The sequence below is a fragment of the Ixodes scapularis genome, unplaced genomic scaffold (genome assembly GCF_016920785.2).
Source record: "Ixodes scapularis isolate PalLabHiFi unplaced genomic scaffold, ASM1692078v2 PGA_scaffold12__126_contigs__length_90152505, whole genome shotgun sequence".
In the NCBI taxonomy this organism is placed as follows: domain Eukaryota; kingdom Metazoa; phylum Arthropoda; class Arachnida; order Ixodida; family Ixodidae; genus Ixodes; species Ixodes scapularis.
Window position 1 is genome coordinate 75006090 of NW_024609838.1, and position 21461 is coordinate 75027550.

The following is a 21461-nucleotide window of genomic DNA, read 5'->3' on the forward strand; positions in this document are numbered from 1 at the left end:
TGTCGACAGCTCAGATTAGCTTTTCTATATTAACTTCTCTCCTTTCTTTTCTTGTAATAAGCCGCCCCAGAATGTATCCGCGAAGTGACGTGTATGGGTGGCACAGGTGGGTTAGCGTTTTCGTAATGAGCCGCCGCAGACTCGCCACGAAGTAGCGCGAACGGGTGGGCTGGGTTGGTGAGCACGCGCCTCAGAGATACACGCGCGACAAAATGTCCCTACAGCGTGCATTTTGCGTAACGAGTGACGATGAAACGTTAAGGCCCGTTCACACTCTTGCGACCGAGTACGACTGAGAAATACCAGACCGGTTTTTAAGCCTCTTGCGATCTCTTAGGACCAGCTCGGCAGCATCGCATCCGGTCCTAAGAAGTCGAAAAATGCTTAAAAGCCGGTCTGGTCTCTCTCGGTCTTACTCGGTCGCAAGAGTGTGAACGGCGATTTAGTGTCGATGAAACGTGTCTACAAAACGTGTATCGGCAAAAACGTGTTTTCACAAAACGCCAGGAGAATAAGAAAGTCAGTATTCTACCTGCGGTTGTCACATGATTGTAGTCAAATAATGGCAGGCGACTGCCGATAGAATTTCGGGGAAATTATTTTCCCGGCTGCTAGAAATTAGACACTGCCTAATTCTAGAAGTAATCCGAACGGAACGGTCAATTGTTGCAAAGGAGTAAGTTGCAGAGCACTTACGATGAAAACGCCGGACTCGAAATATGTAATCCGAAATATATGTCGACACGGGCACTGCAGAACAACACAAAAACGAAAGGAAAGGGGTCCGTGAAGATCCCACACAATGTAGCAGAAGCAGTAGTTCGCCGAACCGAACACTAAACTCATCACAAGAATTCCTTGGGCTTTTCTGAAGAACTCGCTTGTTGCCGATATACTCGTAGGACTTTTGAAACACTAAAAATCTTGGCACACTCGAATGCATCGTCGCGGACGAAATCTACGGCAGCCCCGCTGGTCGCGGCACAGCGCACAAGAAACTAGGCCGGGAAGCACCGAGTTCAAAAAAAGATACTAAGTCATCCTTGAAACCTTTACCTTCTTCCGTGCTTTCAGATTATGGAGAGAAAGAAAAAGAAAGGAGTATGAAAATTGCAACTCCTTCAAGGCCAAAAGGGGGTGCCCTCGCAAAGGCTTATCTTCAGGGGCAACCCAACAATGAACACAACGAAAGGATTTGTCACTTATATCCTCTTGAAAGTTCGACCCAAATTTAATAGTGCAGTGGATGCTATCCGTGGCCTTGGCCTTCAGGCAGGTGCCGTGTTCTGCCTTATCTCTAGCTTGGAGACTATAGTCACGTGATACTTCCCGGAGACCCAATTGGCCTAAAACAAGCATAGCGCCCACTCTACTGTCAATACCGAGTGAATGGGATAGCTCCATAATTTCTAAGAAACTGCCAAACCCAACAAGTGACCCCCAAAGGGGAATCCAAGCACAAGCTGATCGGGACGCGCGGCTAGCGTGGGGGTGCACTGATACACCTAGAGGTTTTTAAGGGAGAGGAGGATGCTCATTGTCGGTGTACAAGTACACTGGCTGGGAAACACAGGGTGCATCTTTTAGGAAAAGGGTGCATGTGTGCCCGATGCACCCGACTACACCTCGAGACACGGGCCACGTGAGCTCGCGCATTTGACGCTACTTGCAAGACAAACGGAAACATATCAGGGGGCCTTAGTCAATACCACCTAGAACACAAGGCCTGCGCGTTTCCTCTTCTAAACGTCATCACTAGTAGATCCCCTCAGCGCCCCCTAGCTAGCCCGGATGAGCAACATCGTCCGCTACATCGTCTGCAACATCGTCTGCTCCATTGACTGCTTCAGTGGTTTGTGTAGCAGATAATGAAACAGATGCTCATGTCGAGTGTCTTTTGCTATAGCATACGATGAAGTTAGACGTTCACGCGGAGCGTCAAATGCATGAGTGAAAGTGCCTTACTGCTGTGCGAAGGGCCGCAAAGCCCTCCGCTGGGCGCTGGACGCTGGCACTGGACGCCATTTTTGAGGGCGCTGTTCATACTCCGTTCATTCCTCAGCAGAGAACGCAGCCAATGCCAGAAGCACGAGAGTTCGAGGTGGCTGCTTTGAAGCGTTCTTCGGCAGAACGAGCGCACGCTCGAGAAATGCTCGTCCCAGAGCCAGGAGCGCGTGCTAGCCGGCGCTTCTGGCCCAGGGAGTGTTCGCATGCACGTTACAAATGACCTGCAAGCTCGCTATCAGCTCGCGCTCAGCAGACGCGCACGCAGCTGTGGCCGCAAGTGAATGCGACGTAGTTGGCCGTGTTCCAAAATTTACTCGATCTTACTCCAGGATAAGGTGTTTATACCTTGGCGTTCTAAAACCTACCCGCGTCCAGCGTTTTTCAATATCTGTCTTGTCACGTGACACGACCCGTCGGAGTAACTCGGATCCGTTTGGGTAAGATTTGGAACGCGGCCGTAGTTCTGAAGCGGCCCATATATACTCTCGTCAAGCTTCGGGGTGTTTGCCGCTTGGGGCGGGTCGGGGATCTACTAACTAAAGCCCCTTGATAAAGGCGTTTTTTACAAGTACCGCCAACCATTGTTGTGGAGCCGCGCGAGACACGTGCTATGAGCGGGTGCTCCGCCGCCATTCGCTTCCAAGGGCCGCTCAAGACGCGGGTCTCGTGCACTCGTGGATTTGACGCTACTTGCACGACAAACGCAAACATATCGAGGGGCTTTACTACTAACGAAACGTCATGCGCAGGCCTTGTCTTCTAGGTGGTATTGCTTTAGTCCGGCCTAGAGCCACTGGTCCGGCCCGGTCCCCCTTCCCCACTGACTTCTGGCGGCTGTTCGCGGTAGCAAAGAGAGCTGACGGTTTTGTGGACCTAGGATAGATTGCGCCACTAAAACTCCGTATAATAAAAGTTTTGTCGGTGATACCAAGTTTTTGATGCATTTATATACATGTTGGAACGACAAGATTAATAGAAAAGTTACCTTTTATCGAGCAGGTATACGCACAACTTGCTATCTTTCTACAAGATTCCCCATTGACGTCATGCCGCATGTTTCTCATGGCCGCCGCTCGCGGTGTCAAGTCGGGGAATATTTTAAGTTTTGCCTCGCTATTACGCGGCGGAATCGCAACATTTCGATGAAAGGAGGTGTGTTTTCTGTCATTTGTGACACAGTGAACAATATCAAAAGCAGAAGATTCTAATTCTTTCAACGTTAAAATGGTTGCACAGCTCCTTTAAGAAACACGTTTCTATAGTTTAGTAGGGTACGTTGTTGGGCTAGTTGGTTCATCTTAGTAAAACATATAAAACAGCACAAAAAAGACAGGGGCAGGAAGTATACAGGACAGGCGCTAGTCCTGTATGCCGCATGAAGAAATGTACCGTTCTGTCATCGGGTGTATCGCAGCAAGTGGCGTGGTGGCTTTCCAGAATGCTTCTGGTATTCCTCTGGACAGTTTCATGACATTACTGTAATTTTATCTAGGTAACACGTTTGTGTCATTTGATGACAAGCTGTTTATACAGCGCAAGAACATTTGTATTGGGTCCTGCGTCACACCGGTGATTTGTAACATTTTTTTTTTGGTCCGCGATTGATCGTGGATTGAATCGTGTTTAGACGCCGACAATGCTTTTAAGGTATTAGATACGTGGACGATTTTCTTGTACTTTTAAAAACTAACACCTCTGTGACGCACTTTGATACAGTAGAAAGTGTTCTGCTAGGTATTGAACAACATGGGAAAGGTTTACGTTTTACTCATGACAATAATCATTTGCAGTTTTTAGATATATATATCACATCAACAAGCGACGTGCGTGTTAGATGTATCGACCTCGCGCGCGTAGAGTTACTTCCTTTTGATTCAGCTCATTCGAAGACGGTTAAGAAAGCTATTGCAACTTCGTGCCTGCAGTCTGCATTGCTGGTCTTGTGACCATCAGGCGGATGCTAGTTTTAAATATCAGATTTCTAGACTGGAATTGGCTGTGTTCGGTCTTGGTCTCTGACCGCCCTACAAAAAATTAAGGGGTTGAAAAGAAAGGTCCCAACGAAACAGAGAACAAAAAGACGAGAAGTTATTCCGTACATCCCCAAGGTTGCCCACAATCTGAACAAAGTCGCAAGCAAGTCCGATGTTCCCGTTGTGTTCTCTGACCCAAAGACGTTGGCTGGGTTCTGCTCCCGCATTTCTGATAAGAAGGCAAAAGCATCATGTGATAAGAAACACGTCACCCCTAACGTGGACTGCACAGTGGGTGTGGCCTACGAAATCCCACTGAGTTGTGGAAAGGTAGACATCGGCCAGACGGGTCGGTGCATCAATAACTGAGCACGGGAGCACACATTCTCAGTAAAAAAAAAATAATATGGCTCGCATTTGCCTATACATTGCAACACGTGTGGCTGTGTTCCGCGACTTCAGCAGATAAGGATACTGGAGACAAGCCGAAAGATGGTCGCTCGAGAGCTACTGGAAGCATTCTTTATCAAAAAAAGAAAGGGGGGACGGCATGTGCCAGCGACACTTCTATTGTACTTCATAGTAATAAATTTCAGTTCTTGAATGATCGGGTAAAACATTAATAAACTTTTACGTGGTGCTGCTTTGCCTGTCGTGTGGCTGTCTTGTTGTATTTTTCTTGTCCTTGTCTTTGTTGCGCTATTTTATATGTTTTACTAAGTTTGTATAGACAAGCATTTAATTATTGTCAGGCGAAACGTATTTCAATCGGCTCACTACAGTTATTTCAAGCAAGTATAATTGCACACATTTTAAATCACAGTGGTCGGGTAACAGTTGTTCGGGATGGCTCAGGTGGAACTGGGCATGGTTGTGAGGTCGTACCCCTACGCGGAAAAAGAAGTTCCGTCGCTTCACGGTGAAAGTGGAGGCCACAAGGAAAGCGCTCTCTAGCCTGGTCGTGAAAGAACATGGCAGGGCAGCACTGAGCATCTCGATTGATTTCATTTCGATGCACTCATTGCGAGGACTCTGAAGAACGAAAGAGAAGCGCGAGGAAACTTCACGAGTTGTGATTTTGAGCTGGCTTGCTAGAACAGCGTCTCAGCTGAGACTGAGTGAAAGAAAGCAGTGCAAAGGGGTGAGGCGCGCGACCGTCTTGAGACGTGGCTTGAGTCCCAATGGCCTTTGGAATTGCTTTCTTTCCCACACACTCAGCTGAGACGGATAAGCTGCCAGGCGGACTTGGCAGCTTATCCTTAGTAGCAAAGGGCAGGAGTCATGGTTGGTGTAAAGCGCAAAGTGGAAGCTTGGAGTCGCTGCATTATGAAACCAACACCATTGATATCATTCTTATTTGAATAAATATAATAAAAATTAATCCAAAGAAAAACGACCTAGTATGGGCTTCGCACATGTTCAACGCTTTCGATAGGGCACTTCATGGAAAGGGTGTTAGACCCTTTTCCTTAGCATCAGATTTGAACCACGATGACTGGCTCTTTGTATCCTTACCGTGAGGCCGAGTCGTTAAAACTTAAAATCTCAAATCCCTGCACGATGGCGAATAAAACAGAACCAGCGCAGATAAAAAGCTGAAACCTTAAAAAAAAAAGTCTGTTAAAATTATTGGAGTGAAGGGAATGAAATCCTCTCTTGCAGTCACCATCATGTGTAGCTCAATATTTGCACCTTTCATGGTGTCGGAACATGGCGGGCAGCATTGAATAGTTTATTTTTAGGAACTAGGTGTTTTCTAGAACTTGCTCGTGACCCTCGTAATTCTTGTGACGCGCTTCTCGTTTTTCTTTATTTTCTTTTTTTTTTCTGCGAGATTTACTGTGATTCATTGCAAGAACGAGGAAGCAGCGCGAGGAAATATTTGAGAGAAGAATCCTCTGCGTCAGGGACAGAATCAGCCCCACTTTTCCTGAACTTCAGCCACCTTTCAAAAGATGGCGCAAGAGTGCTTCGTCTGCTACAACTTAGGTTCTTTTTTATTATTTAATACAATTAGCATGCTTTAAAAACTTACAATCATAGAAAGTGATTTTAATTAAAACAAGAAGAGCTCTAATTAAAGAATCGTTGTTTAAATAATTGTCCTCTTTTATGAAACCGGTTTCTTGCGTACAACGTCGAGATTCAAAATAGTCCCATGATTTAAAATGATTTTAAACAAATATGAATAAGAATACAAAAAAATCCCGCTTACAGTGAACCACCTCTGTTCGTCCAGCATACAATTTAAAAAAAAAATTTCATCAGATGCCAGAATGCTGCCTGAGAAAACCAAGAACGCGTGAAGGGAATTCTTTGAAATTTTATCACAATCAAGTTGTGCTTGCAAGAAAACTGCTGGTGTTGCACTTCTAATATTTTGTATGCTGGGTTCCCATGTTTTCCAGGGGCATGCCCTTAAATATCGTTGCTGCGTTATGACGTGAGACTGGGTTACGAGACTTCAAAATCACATAAAAAAAAGGCTATTTTTAAGTAAGCATTAAAAACTGTGAGTGTTCTAATTAAGAAAAAGACGTTTACACAAAACTAGACGAGTTCTTCATCTATTAAATAAAACAATAATGCTGCTTGGATGCATTACAAGTCTAGAAACATGAAATGCATACGTCTTTGAAAATACCAAAACTTGCACTTTTTGTTTTTTTATTGTGCGTTACGTTTTGAAAAAAATGTAAATCACATTTTGCACTAAAACAGTGATGACAAATTAAAATTTGGACAAAAAACAAAAAAAAAACACGAAATACGTGGCACGCGCACAGACACCACATTTGCACCGCAGATGGGAGCATTAGCACAGCTGCCACCGGTATCATGGTTGGGGCCGTGGGACCGCCGCCTTAAAGGCTAGCCCACATGGTGCGCTTTTCTCCGCGTCTGCGTCGCGTCTGCGCCTGCGCTTTGACGTCACTTCCGGCGCCGGGACGAAACGCAGCGTTTTTTGGCGCATCCCGGCGTATCTGGAGGAGCCAGATATTTTGCGTCCACGCGTCGCGTCTCGCGCTGCGTCCAGAAGGCAACAACCAATGAACCGCCGTGTTCACTAGTTGCAAGGAGCGTTTGAATTTTCTCCACTGTAGGACTGTAGTTTTCGCCACAGACCTCGCGACGAAGGCGATAATAATAATAATAATACTTTTTATTTGCACATATTGCGATACCCACTCGGCAGCGTGCGAGGCTAGGCAAAAAGGTCGAGACCCTTACGCAGGTGGGCCTGCTAGCCCGCCGCCAAGTAGGGAAAGGGATACGGGAAAGGAAAATAAATAAAAACACTCAAAGCAGAAAGATACACACACAAAACAGGTAGCAGCCCTGTGCCATTCCAAGGCAAAGCGCACGCCCGCACGCACACACACACACCCGCGCGCGCGGAGTTTACAAAATTTGCACGCTCGCGGCCTTAAATAAAAACGGCTTTTAGGCCCCGCCAACGCTAGCAGCAGGGCGAACATGGGTAGTTACGTCCTTCCCCCCGCGGATATCAGTTTATCATACCTTTTACACAAGTCCAGGGAATCCTCTCTGCTCCGCGGGAGAGGCTGACGCTGCTTCAGCGGAACAGAGAGGACCTAGCGAAGTACAAAAGCGTCCTGCACTCTCGCAGGTAAATGTAAATAATACAAGGACACCGAGAGACAGAGGTACAAAATTAATACTACCGGCAACAACCGCAACAACGTAACCACTGTAGCGGCCAGCGGCCAGCCGGCCAGCTGTAAATGTTTTGGCGCGGGCGATGGTGATGCCAATGGCGTATCGAAACGTGGATGATGCGTACGCACTAAAAAGGATGAAAATTAGTGAAATTGAGCTTCATTGCGATTGCTGTAATAAAAATGAGTGCTTACTATTACTAAAATTAAATATTACGGCATGTAGCCATCATCTACCGCGCGATTCCTATTTAATGTTTGCATTTGTTTCTTAAGCGCGTCTGGCTACGTTGGGCAGACGCTTCGGAAACGCAGACGCGAAGCGCTGCGCGGTAGCGCTGCGTATGGTTTGACTGGGCGCACGCGTCCCGCTTAGCGCGCGCGCCAAGCCGAGACGCGCGTCTAGACGCACTGAAAAACGCGCCATGTGGGCTAGCCTTAAGAGTTTCAATGCAGGCGTCTGGAATTAGCGAAATTTAATGGCCACGAATATGTCCTCCGTGACCGAGTCGGGCGAAACATAGGCCGCGAAAATAAAGGGTTTTACAGTATTCTCTTCTCTTGTTTTCTCAGCACAAGTGCGTCACAATAAGGCGAAGCCATTAAATGTCCTATGGAGCGAAGCCGGCGTTGTCTGTAGCAGCGAAAAACGACACCTAAATTCCCATTGGCTGCGAAGCGTCGTGTGGCACCATAGCAACGGCGTCGTAGTTTCAAGGAGCCAGCCTAACAGCAGGTGGCGCAGCGGGAAGGGGGTGGGTAGAGCTCCTGCATAGGTTCCCTACGGGAGCCAGAGTTACGCTATCACGTGAGGAGCCGGATCAAGTGCCTTGCAGGAAAGTAGACGTTGCACGCGCCCCGACAGTACGTTTCCCTGCTTTTGAGCGCGCCGCGCGCCTCGAACGCGCGGCGCCGCTATTCGCCGAATTCAGGCACGTGACGAGCGGGATCAACATGCCGTGCAGGAAAGACGGCGCTACGGAGATGAACGCGCAACTGTGCGCTCATACCCCAGAGTTACCTATACAGCAACTCTAGGGTAAGAGCGTTCATCTCCGTAGTGCTGTCTTTCCTGCACGGCATGTTGATCCTGCTCCTCAGGTGACTGAATTCGGCGAATAGCGGTGCCGCGCGTTCGAGGCGCGCGGCGCGCTCAAAAGAAGGGGAGCGTACTGTCGGGGCGCGTGCAACGTCCGCTGCGCGCTAGAAATGCGCCGCCTGGAGCCCAATCCAGGACTCCTCGCCAGACGGCTGTCCACTCGAAGGAGGGGACGCCCCACTGTCCAGCGCGATTTGTCGCGGGTCCTTCGAAAACGAGTCGCGCGGAGGAGTGCGAAAGAGTGGGCCAGCGGTGTGCCGTACTCTCCCCGACACGATACGGAACGAGCAGGCTCGAAGCCAGACGACTTCGGCTGGAACGTCCGCTGCTTGCGCCTTCTCGCGGGAGGGAAGCCATTGGTTCCCACAGGTTTCCCTCCTCTTAAAACATTAGGCACCCCTTCAGGAAAAGGGGCGCCGGCTCTCAAACCCCCAAATTACGAGACCTTCACGTTGACAGCACGGATTCCAGTCGTGCTCACAGCGATCAGGGACCCCGGCAGCCCCCGGAACCGCTGCCGTAAATGTTCAGCATATCGGAGTTCACGACGCACTGGCTCGCGATGCACTCTGAATGCCGTCGAACGAAGCCGAGGAAAGTACCCCGATATCGGGCGATCAAAATGGTGCGACAGGCGGTTCTTCCGCGACACAGAGCGCCACTCACTGGGAACGCCGATGCTCGGTGGTGTTGCTCGGCTCACGTTGCACGTTGGGCGCCAAATTGTGGGGATTCCAACTACCGGTCGGGCTCACAGAAAGCCCCGTCTTCCAACTCCCACCACGCAGCGTACTCACGCATCAACCGCCGCGGCGGGTCCGTTCGTTTGCTGCACAGCGTAGCTCGTACAGAAGAGTAAGACGTGCCACAAATTGCGACGACCAGGTAGTGACGATCCTGGACGACTTGGCCGCCCTCGGCGACCCTTTGGTCCGTGACTCACCATGACCGCCGCTCAGACCGCGGCGGTAACCTCGGTCCGAGCGAGGCCGCGGCGGCAACGCTCGGACCGCAGGCCCATGAACCTTCTCCGGGACGGCCGGGTCCCGGGAGCGTCAGACCGTCCCCGAGAGGCCGACCTTGGTCGCCAGTCTCCACGCTGCTGCCGACTGTCTTCTTGATCGGGTGTCATAGCGCTCGTGGTGCTGCCAACTGGACGGTCGTAGTACGGGTGCCGAGCCGCCCGAGCTGGGCCGCACTGTTCCCCAGAAAAGCCTTCTGATGGCTGGCCCGGGTCAGGAGGAAGGTCCACGGAGTCCATGGACCAAGGGCAGAATCATCAAGACGGAGACGTTCTCCTGGTGCTGTCGCGAAGTCTCCGCCGGCTCACCTATTCTCGTGCCTCCTGGGGCAGGCACGAAGGAGGCACAAATTGTTCTACCCCGACGATTGTTCCCAAGGATTAGACACCGAAGACAATTTTGTGACCTATGAACCTATCCGATCAACATGGGTCGCCGTTTCGCGACTCGTATGCTGCAGACAAACCACTGATGGTGAATTCCAGTGGTAAATCCGGATCGGTTTTCAAAATGCGTGAGAGAGCAGAAAATCCGCTCCATCGGACACGCTCCAAATTTACCAGCGGCAGATCCTCTCGCGTTTTTGGAGCGCCCCGAACGTAAGCCGGAAACAGAAAACCTGTCTTCCCGTGAGCCTCCCCACGCTTCCCAACCCCCTAACGGCCGTCGCAGTTCCCACGTCCCCCCCCATCGTTTGAAAAATGGTGTATGGAACTGATGCGAGCATGGCGGGCGCTGGAGATCCCATGGGGCAATAACTGTCGGATCCGGCTGTTCGGCAACTGTTTTCTTGCTTGGACGCGAAGCAAGTCGATTTGTACCTAGTTAGTTATTCCCTATTTTCCGCGTGCGTTTCAACCTCTTCTCTCACAGCTCCTGCATCCGGAGGGGAGGGGGGGCAAGGAATTTTTAGCAGCCAACGCGTCCCGCGTCGCATGGCGCAACAACGAAGCATCCATCGAGGATCTCAACAGATTCGTTCAGTCAACAGAAATATCACCTCTGAAATTATAGACAGTTGAAATCGCATAGTCGGAAGCCTTAGGTAAAAATGAGACAGAGAGAGACCGAGAGCGCTAATTCTCTTTGAGAAAATTTAATCAAGCCTCACTGCAGCATGTGAAGTCACGGCTTCCGAGCGGCCGAGCTCGCTTGGTCGGGGTCGGTGGATTCGTGGCAGTAGTAGCTTTTCCCGGGTGTTTGTGGATCCAGCGTTCTTGTTCGTCGTGCTCTGTTTCAAGTACTTTTTGCTAGCTGCTTGAAGTCGGGACGCGCGAGAAGAACACGTAGTAAAACGTTCCGACCAAGTAACTGAGCGACGCTGTCGGCCTTACTGCGCAAGCGCAGTAGTTCCTTCGTTTACCGCACGATAGATGGCGCTTGGCTCTCAGCATTATCAAATTTCGAAATTTTCATCACATCTCTAATAGACCGATCTCACAGCTAGTTTGGGTACGCCACCGCTGCCGAAATGCATCGTGGTAGCTGTAGTGTTCCTGCACGCGCGACAACCCCGCTGGAGCGCTGTGCGAGCAGAGCACGAGGCGGCATGAGCTATCTCGTGAATTGGCGTCTGCCTCCTACGAACTACAGTTATGGCGGCGTCACTTATGCGTGGAACGCTTGGTGAGATCGGTCTATTATGCTACAAAATGTGGACCTGAATATTACTTAACAAAACTTTTAGGAAACATTCGCCGGCTATTTATTGTTTATGATCGCGGTGGTGGTGAGATAGGCTTTTACCCAATAGGCGACGTGGATTCGGCTGACGTGCTGCGGTTCCGCGGATGCATCGCAGTGAAGAGGCAGAGAGCTTTCGAAGGAAAGAAGGCGCAAAAGAGTCCAGTTTTCTTTTAAAAGTTCTATAGCGAAGAATATTTTTGGCTCCCTATTTTTGTGTTGCTTTTCACAGCTTTTACGACGATCGGTGGATGAAATTCGATTTCAGAATCGTTTCATGGTCCCTTTAATACATGTTCGTCTCAGCCTTTTCTTGGCGATAACATGGAAGTGCGTGGCGGAACCGGCGTTCCTCCTCACGGCATTGGAGCCGCTGCCGCGGTGTGCCTGCGGAACGCGACCGAATCTCCCGGTAGGCGTCCTCGCGGCGAGTGGCAGACAGCGCGCACCACACTAACCGCCGTATTCATAAACATTCCCCTACTCGACTCCAAACTCGACTCGACTTGAGTGGAGTATGGACGCGCGACTCCACTCGAAGTGCCATCGGTATTCACAGACGCGAATCGGCACTCACTCGAACTCGAGATTCCGTTCTCCACTCCAACAAGCTTGAGGACGTCTGGAAGCGAGATTATAGCCAAAGGTTTGATTTAAAACACCATTTTCACGTGAAAAGTAAATATATTCGTTCGTGTTATCTAAAAACGTGTACCATACAAACATCGAATTAGTGAACTACGAAGTTTTATTAAGGCAGCGTAAAGTTTAGACGTGTTTGAGCGGCAAAACGGACAAAGTCGTTACCTTGTCTGGCAACAAGCGCATTCGCTAGCTGCGTCTTGTCGTTCCCTCGTCGACAGTCGTCTATCTCACGGTTTGTCGATTTCGTCTCGTTTTTTCTTGCTTTCGCCGCCCTTTGTCTACCGTGCAGCCCTGCTTCGTCGCCTCGCCGCCTCGCACGACAAATCATGGAGGACCCCAACGGCAACGACTCGGAAATGGCCGATACCGAAGAGCGGGCAGGGGCTCGTTTTATTTATACTGCGGAGGAGAAGGCGCTCCTCCAAGCGCTCGTAACGAAACATGCGCGAGTTCTTGAAAACAAGAAGACAAATAACTACTCGAAGGAGGCTAAGCTTAAAGCTTGGGAGAAACTCAGCACCGAGTATAACAGCCAGCCAAACGTCCGCGCACGAAGCGCTAAGCAACTTAAGAAGCGTTGGGAGAACGAAAAATCCAGATACAAAAAAACCAAGTCCGACGAGACGAGAGACATCCACGCCACGGGTAAGTCGACAATTTGCATATTTGGTAAACCGTTCCCGATGTGTACAAAGTAAACATCGGAGAGAAGTCCTTTCGACCAGAACAATGCTATGTGCACGACGTCGTGCTCCTTTCCGGGTCTCGTATAAAACGAATTTTTAAAACGAGTTGTTCAAAGCTGTAGCGTAGCAAAGTTCGCTTCATACGCATGCAGCCGATCCAGGTTCGATCCAAAGTGGGCCTACTTCTTTGCTTTTTTCTTGACATATTTTTTTGTAGAACATTTGGCGTTATTGACTTTTTTTTTTTTACAATCGTCACTGAAAACAAATGAGGTCCCCGCATCTTGCCGGAAGCCTATTCTAACAAAGTTCCCAGCATTCAATTGCCCATAAGGAGGTTCCAGGTGGGCCTCCACTGGGTTGTGCTAGATTTTCTCTTCGTTAGGTTCGCTCTAGTCCCCTTAACAATTGTTTTTATCTCGCACGGAGGCGTTTCGAAAATTCAGTGTGCTCTTTGAATTGTTCGTCCCATACATTGTTCACTCTCTCCAATCTGGGCTTCAAATTCTTTAGTTTCTGTCGCAGGAGGTGGGCCACGAACAAGCTGGCCGATGAGCCCCTCACTCTTTCTTGTGGGAGCGGCGGCAGACCACATGGAGGCAGTGGTGACAAATCTCTGCGACAGCGACAGGGCAAGAGACCGGCCAGTGCTGTCGCTGCCTCCGGCTGCAATGTTTGAAGCAATGGTGCGAGGCACTAAAGGCAATGACAATCACGCCTGCTGGAACGACGTGCCAGGTAACTGGGGGCTTTTGGATTGGGACAAATTTGCACCAACATGTCGAGGATGGGTACCGTGAGCTGTAACATGTCTACTTGTATTTGCGACTTGTATCATTTTAACAGCAAATCTGGAACAGAAAAAAAGGCACCGAAGCCTTTTTCTTTTATCGCTCGGCAACGTCTACACTATTGTACATATCTTCGAAGTTCCAAAATTGAAAATGCGAGCAGTGGGTCGTGACATAGTACTGATAGTACTGTGAATTGAAACCAAAACTAGTGGTTGCAAAGCGTACAGCGCCACGACGGCAGAAAATTTTGGGAAGACTCGGTACAGATCACGTGCCTTCTCGTTGCGCTTCCGCGACAGCAAGCGAGTCGTGGCAGCTGCCGCCAGCAGCAGTCGCAGCCATCCGCCATCCCGCCAAACCGTCGTTGGCGGCGTACCGTATCTGTGGCAGTGGGCGCGTTAAGTCGGCGCTCTTTTACTCCTCCTACTCCAAGTGCAGCAACTAAACGGCGTATAGCGTACAGGAGCGCGACACACCGAGGCTGCGTTCCAAACCTACTCGAATAGATACGAGTTACCCTGGCGGATTATGTCACGCGGCATCACAAATAGAGAAACGCTGGACGCGGGTAGGTTTTCGACAACCACCTTTACCCTAGAGTTAGATCGAGTAAGTTTTGGAACACGGGCTTTCCCGCAACACATCGTAGGATAGCGGTGGCGCAGCAGGCGTTTGCGACTTTTATTCAAGCGCATGCCCGCATAAAGCTTTATGCCTGTGGTGCCGGGAACGCCATCCAGATTCGGCGACATTCGGGCTCAGTCCAGTCAGCTCAATCCTATCGCCAGCATCGCTCTTTTCAAGCCCTGTGCAGTTTCGTGGCTCCGGGTTCGTTCCTCCGACGTTGCGTCAACCGCATGTGGCGATGGCAACAATCGTAAAGAAACGTACGTCGCTGACGTTCGCGACAAAGCTTGAAATCATCCGCCGCGTTGAAAAAGGAGAAAAGAAGTCCAGCATTGCCGAAGCGTACAACATACTGCGAAGCACTTTGAGCACGCTGCTGAAGACGAAAAGTGACATCAAACCGAAGGCTGAACAAAGCAAGCACTCCAGCGCACGCCGTGTTCGGACACCGGCCTTCGAAAAGGTGGAAAGATCACTTCACAAGTGGTTTATGGACGCAAGGGCTCGGAACATTCCGGCGTCAGGCCGATGCTTCAACAGAAAGCAAAGGACTTTGCGTTCATCCACCAAGCACAAAACGTCGCCGCAAGTAGAGGGTGGCTGCAACGCTTCAAAGCCTGGTACAACATTGTCGGGAAGACGGTCTCACTTTTACGCCGCTACTGCAGTGCAATCGACGGTAGTGATCTGGCGCTGGTGGACTGCTTGGAGACAGTGGAGCCGGCCGTAATAAGGCATGCGGTCAGCTCCATGCAGCAATCTACACTGCGGCAGTTTTTTTCGTCGGAATAAATAGTTCACCTTAACGCTTCACGTGAATACTGTACCTCGTTTCAACTTCCGTCCGAGCGCAGCCAAAGCTACGTGTGGCCGGAGCGAATCACACGTTGGCAATTGGTCACGCGATCTCACCTGCACTTGGTATCGCTCCGCTGCGCCGCTGGTCGTCCGCGCCGCCCGCGCTCGCCGAGTATTTCGTCTGCTACGGGTGTATCAACGAAATCGTCTGCTACAGGTTTAAAAAGTGACCTTTCACGTTCTGAAATTTAGTCGCAGGGGATGTCAGTACGTAGGCTGGCCGCTGGCGTCTGTGTCCGAGCTTTCCACCTGTTCGGCATTTCGGCATAGTTTCGAGATGTAAGTAGACATTGCAAGATGCCCGACGACCCGGCAGTTGATGTTTCCTTGTATTGTCTGGATATATTAGGGCTCGAGCCACAGTCCTTTCTACCAGCTTCTTGGCGTACAATGTGATCGGCAGGTAAAGGGGTGCCCTGATTTCGCTGTGTATCAGGGAATTGTACGCCCAGACATGCCTTTGCGAAAGGACGTTTTGAAGAGACTCGGTGAGGAAAGCAACGAAAAAACAAGCAGCAAAGCACATGATTCGGCAATTACAGGAACAAAATCAAAACTGAGCGCTGCAGCCGTGTTGCCAGCGGACGTACATTTTTTTACCAAACCACATGTATCTACATATATTAATAAGAAGTTAAACTTCAGATATTTAATTCCTTTAGTTGCAAATCATTCTCAGCAGTACACATCTGGAATATTGTGCAGCGTTTACGCACAAAACAGTTGTTTAAAAGGAATTACTTTTGCGGACTACTTTGCGATGCGTAAAAATGCTCTTCTCGAAGTTGCGAAGCGTCCGTCAGCCTTTGGCTGCGCTCGAACGGAAGCTGAAACGAAGTATAGTCATTTTTTGCCGTTAGCCTGTCTCTGATTAAATCGCGCTGTGCTTTGACACTCTTTTTGTGTGTGACTTTGTATATCGAATTTTGATTATATCGAACTATTTCACGGTCCTTGCGCTGTTCGATATAACGAGGTTTGACTAATTTGCCAACACCTAGCTTTGAACATTTCTACGAAAGGCCCATGTGGCTGTTGGGCCTCTTCCCCTGTGTACTTGCTCTTCCCCTAGCACTCACAGTGCCAATGTGTTTTGCACGCCCAGATGCTCCTGAGCCGTCCGCCTCACCTCTCAAAGACAGCAGCGTTGGAGCTGCTTGTGTGACTCCGCCGGCAAGGAGCATTAGCTGCCCCCGTGCTGAGCTGCCAAGTGGGGCATCCAGAAGAGCTGGAAACCGCATCGCAGCACTGGAGCGGATCATGGCTCCCGAAAAGGAGGCCCGTGTAGACATCCTCGAGAGGGAAGATCGGCGGAAGGAGGCGCAACATTTAATGCAAATGCGCATACTCCGCAACAAGCTTTTTGAGCAGCGACGACGCGGACGGGCAGAGTTCCAGCTGCTCCAGCTGGAGAGAGAGATAAAGGTGGAGCAGCTGGCAGCCCTGCGCTGCAAGCTACAAGGGTGTGGAAATCACAATTAAATTTGGGTTCTTTCAGTTTAAAAGCATTCCGAGGATTGACTTATTTATTTTATGTGCGCTACATTGTAGTGAAACGATAGAACCTAATGTGTTATGCATATTCGGAAGTTGAATGAAACAGCACACTACAATTGAAGGGAAGGGTAGGTCTTTCGTTAGCTCTGTGCTGGCCACAAGTCTTTCCCAGAATATGTTAGATTGACCAAATACGCGGAATTGGATTTGAAAATCAATTTATTCGAGCGCTTACTACTGAATTCGTGTCCGAGTATTTGCACGAGTCAGTGACGGGTCAAGAACAGAGTACAAGCTGGAGATGAGAAGTAGGACGGAAGCTTTAAGTGGAGAGGAGGTTTCCCCTCTCCACCTCAAGCTTCTGTCTGCTTCCTCCTCTCCAGCTTGTACACTATCCTTGACCTGTCATTGACTATAAACATGTGCTACTGGTTGAATATCCCTATTGGAAACACAGTGCGATGATCTGTGTGCGTTTCAGCGAGCCGTTGATTGTGTCGACAGGGTCTGGAGGTGATGGCAGTACATGAGGACGCAGCCGCCTCCGGCGTCGGGGTACTGGTGGAGAGGGTAGAGCAGGTGGGCATGGCTCTTTTCGCAGCAGGGCCAGGTTGTGCAGTGCAGCACAGGCGGTGATGATGAGGGCTGACCGTTCCGCCTTGTACTGTAGCCGCATGTCCAGGCATGGGAAGCGTCGCTTGAACACTCCAAATGCCCGTTCGACCGAGTTCCTTGTTTTTAGGTGAGCTGCTTGGTACCTATATGGTGCAGCATTGGTAATGAAAGCAACGTTGCAAGATAAAGGTCTTCAGGTGTAAAAATCGCCACTGCTGCAACCATCAGTATGGTTCAGTAACCTGTACAGTGCGGCCCATCCATGCTAGCTGCATTTTTGGCATTTTCTATTGCTTACCAGAGGCTACTGTTCTGCATACAGTGGTTTTGGCTGGTGTTTTCTACATTACCGTCTTAATTCAAGTTCTTGGCCCTAGTCCAATTCTAGTGACAAAAAGCAACAATTGACACCGACTAACTGTGACGAGGAAGAACAACAAATGTTCTCGAGGAAAATAAAAATAGAACTAAAATGTTGTATGCTACACACTTTTGAAACAAAAATTTGTCCACAGGAAGTGAATAATGCCAGCTTTTTTTGCCATACAAAGGCCCAAAGGTCATGAATCTAGCTGTGACAAAGATTTGCAGAACTAATAGTAACCAATAGGAACACTGTGGCTACAGCATCACTTCTTGTTAGCTGTTCTGAATTTCATGCCATTATTTCTTTCAACAAATTAGTACATACCTGCCCTTTGGGCTGTTGGCTACACCTGGGCTGGTCAGGGGCGTCAGAAGAAATGACATGCAGGCATAGCCTGCATCTCCGAGCAGCAGGCCAGGGATGCGCCGATTCTCGTACAGGACCCTTGCACGACTGTTATCGAATATCCTGCTGTCATGCACGGAGCCTGGCCATCTAGCAACAAGGTCAAAAAACTGCAGCTGGGGTCCTGTGATGGCCTGTGGATAGGAAGGAGCAGTACAGGGATGAGCAGGTTGCCATGATATGAACACAAGTGCTCAAGCTGATATTTCTACTATGATTAGTATATTTTGACAAAGTGCATCTGCAAGCTTTGGAAATTAACTAGCATTTGAGTTCTCGCAGTTTTATGTGACGTAAGCTTCAATGTGGCTTAATTCCTAGGTTTTTCACGCGGTATAATAGAAGAGAATTTGAGCACGGGGTAAAATCTCCCTAATATTTTGTTCGAAAAGTATAATTCAAGGGGAAAATGCTATAAAACATGAGCGTTTGCTATAAAATAACAAAAGCCACCTCGGCACCCAATTAAATGTATGTTTCCAAACACACAATACATAATTCTTGGTTTTGAACCCTCTCTAGCTGGCCCACCACCACTCTGCACTGTCGCAGAGTGCAGATCTCTCTACAAGTTCTAGTCTATATCAGTCACAATATCGCCGAGCTTTCACGTGCCACACCGGGTCTTGGCGTGCCGTTGTTTTCAACTTACTTCGCTGTCGCTAACAGCACAGACAGAAGTGAACTTACCTGCACGTTGAGGGAGAAGAACCCTTTCCTGTTCCTGTAGACTTCCCCATTGGGACCGCCAGGTCCCTTTATTTTGACGTGGGTGCAGTCGATGCACCCAGTCACACTGGGGAACTTGCCGATGTTGTAGAAATCCCGCATGACCTCGTCGCAGTCGCCCTCCGGGAAATCCACGAGGCGGGGGAAGAGAGTCTCGGCGAGGACCCGGGAGACACGCTCAATTACGCGGCACACCGTCGGCTGCGACACGTTAACGAGGTCGCCCGTAACTACTTGAAAAGTGCCGGCGCCATAAAATCTCAGCGCTACGAGGAGCTGGAGCATCGGGGACAGTGGCAGGCCGCGACTGCTCTCGTTTGCTTCCAGCGGCAGGCACTGGAGAAGGCTTACTACTGTCGATTTCGTAAAACGATATCGCACCAGAAACTCCCAGTCGTTGAAATGCTCCAACGGGTTGAGCCGGTCCCGGCAACGCCGTCTCGGCACATCGACGTCCTGGTCGGGGTCTCGGCTGTCGTGAAGGACTTCGTCCGTTCTCAACACGAAGTCGACGAAGTCGGCGAACGATGCGTCGGCCGCCATGACACTGAACGCACTCGAGTGGCTCGAGTGGCCGTTCAAGGTAGCTCCGGCGCAGACTCGAGATCTCGAGTAAATTTTGGAGTTTCGAGTGGAGATTTTGGAGTCGAGTGGAGTTTCGAGTGGAGATCTGTTTATGAATCGCAAAACCACCCTCAAGTCGAGTTTCGAGTCGAGTTTCGAGTCGAGTAGCGTTTAAGAATACGGCGGTTAGTATGCGCTCTGCTTAGTATGATGACAACTGACCAGTTTGTTCCCGACGCTTTTGTGTATATTTCTGTTTTGTTCTGCAACGCATGAAAGAGTGTCTCCCTTCCCTGTACGAGCTCTTGGCATTGACGGCCTCTTGTTTTCGGCAATTTCTTTGTATTTTTACTGCTTCATTTGCAGGAATACGGGGGTGGGGCTCACTGTTCTACTGCCGCCGTGGGGCTCACTGCTCTATTGTCATCATTGTTGCGGCCCACCGACTTAAAAAGCTTCCTCACAGCGCACACCTCGCGTCTTGAGATAGCACGGAATTACCAAAACGTGAAGGCCAGACGAAACACAATGATAGCCGTAGACCAGTGTCTGCTCTGTTCCATGGGCACCGCCATGTTTGTTTATGCTGACGCAATCACAGTAAAAAAAAAAAGGGGGGGGGAGGCTGCGCTTTTTGCAAGACTCCGTTTTTTTGTTTTTTTTCTTTGTTTTTGCTTAGAAATTTTTGCACATATTGTAGTGCAAGAACGTCGGAACGGCATAGTCACGAAGCTTTAACAACAACGCCATTGCCAAAAGTGTTATAAAGAGAAAAAACTTGTTTTATGCGCAGCCGCTCTTTTCACAAAGGCCTGCGCTTCAGATCATTTCACAATTTTATCGCTGGGAGCTAGGACCTCGGACACTGGTGTATAGGCCCCCTGCAATGCTGTTTGGTGTGGAGCTATCTAGCGACTGAAGGAAGAAACATCGGGCATGCCTGGGAGTGGCAGCTGCATTGTTCAAACATGAGCTATTACTCTGGTGGCGCCGCTATAGCCTAGTGACTGAAGCAAGAAATACTGGGTAGGCCATGGAAGCCGTGATCGCATAACATGCAAGTACGGCGGACGCTGCGGCCCGGTAGGCCAATCGGAGCGTGGGTATCATCGGAGTGCGCCTTTGCTGCGAAGAAGTTTCAGGCCTTCCGCTTCGTCATGATCCAATATCTGTGCGTTGCGCTCGTATACGCAGCGGATATCGAAGCCGTCGGCACGCAGTGGCGGGCTTGTCGTTCACCCTTTGCCAAGTTACACCGAGGCAGGGTATAACCTTGGATTCTCACTCTACTGGCGCCGCCTGGCTGTTACCGGGAGGCTATACTGTCACAAAAGAATTAAGCAGCAAAAACAAATACAAAAAAATCTCGACGCTGAAAAATCAGAGCAACCGTCCTCGCACAAACACTAGGTGCCCATATATAGGGCGATGGTAATTCTGAACAATTACAAAACCAAAATCTATTATCTACTAAAGGTTTAACAAATTCGTGCTACAGAACAAGATGCCAAAGGAAAGGGTTTTATCTTTGCTAGGCCACTTTATCTTGCAGCGTGGTCCAAAGGCAGCAGCGGCATATCCCCGGGGGGGGGGGGGGGGGGGGGGGGGGGTAAGAAGTCGTCAGTCCGAACTCGTCGTACCGTCACTCGGAGAAATGACATCACACACCAGAGTGACCAGACACAACCACGGAAACAACACGCCGAACTTGGAATTAAGTTGAGTACCCTTGCGCATATGTGTAGTGAGAATATGAAGGCTCTTCGGAGTCTCTGATGTTCCGTGCAACGAAAAGATTAATCTAATAACGAATTGCATCGGAGGCCACCTCGACACGAAACGCAGAAAGCAAGACGGACTTCATCGCATCCGTGAGCGACCGCCGAGACGCTCGTCTTGACGGAGGGAAATTTCACGAAGTGAGGGAAACTTCGCCACCAATAGGGGAACTTTTAGGCGTCCAGTGAAAGAGGGAGAAACATGAAACGCTCGTTACGTCTTCGCCACAGTCAGTCGCTCTCTTTCGGAGGACCTCTTCTCAAACGTTTAGGGTCTCCTCAAGATCATAGCGACCCTTCGTGTAACGCCGCAAGCTGAGCGCTCGTTCTCTTCCCTACGACGTTTAAAACATACCTGAGAGCGCCCGCTTCGAACAAGCGACTGCTCGGTCTAGAGCTTTTGAATGCTCCGCAACATTAAACCTCAAGCGG

At 49.6% G+C, this 21461-nt stretch overlaps 1 protein-coding gene across 1 annotated transcript; it reads right to left on the minus strand.

The window, feature by feature from the left end:
- Nucleotides 1–16772: 16772 nt before the first annotated feature.
- On the minus strand, nucleotides 16773–18666 carry LOC115331084 (putative nuclease HARBI1). The gene is made up of 3 exons (XM_040213178.3): nucleotides 18649–18666; nucleotides 17878–18092; nucleotides 16773–17329 (listed from the first exon to the last, which is right to left on the minus strand). Exons 2-3 carry the CDS (start codon nucleotides 17934–17936, stop codon nucleotides 17014–17016), a joined length of 375 nt encoding a protein of 124 aa, XP_040069112.3. The 5' UTR covers nucleotides 17937–18092; nucleotides 18649–18666; the 3' UTR covers nucleotides 16773–17013.
- Nucleotides 18667–21461: the final 2795 nt, after the last annotated feature.

Excerpts from the sequence above, each read along its gene's own strand:
- LOC115331084 (XM_040213178.3), bottom strand. The coding sequence starts at position 17,936 with ATGTCATTTCTTCTGACGCCCCTGACCAGCCCAGGTGTAGCCAACAGC. Across the intron at positions 17,330-17,877 it reads GCCAACAGCCCAAAGGGCAG|GTACCAAGCAGCTCACCTAA; the intron begins GTATGTACTAAT and ends TGCACCATATAG.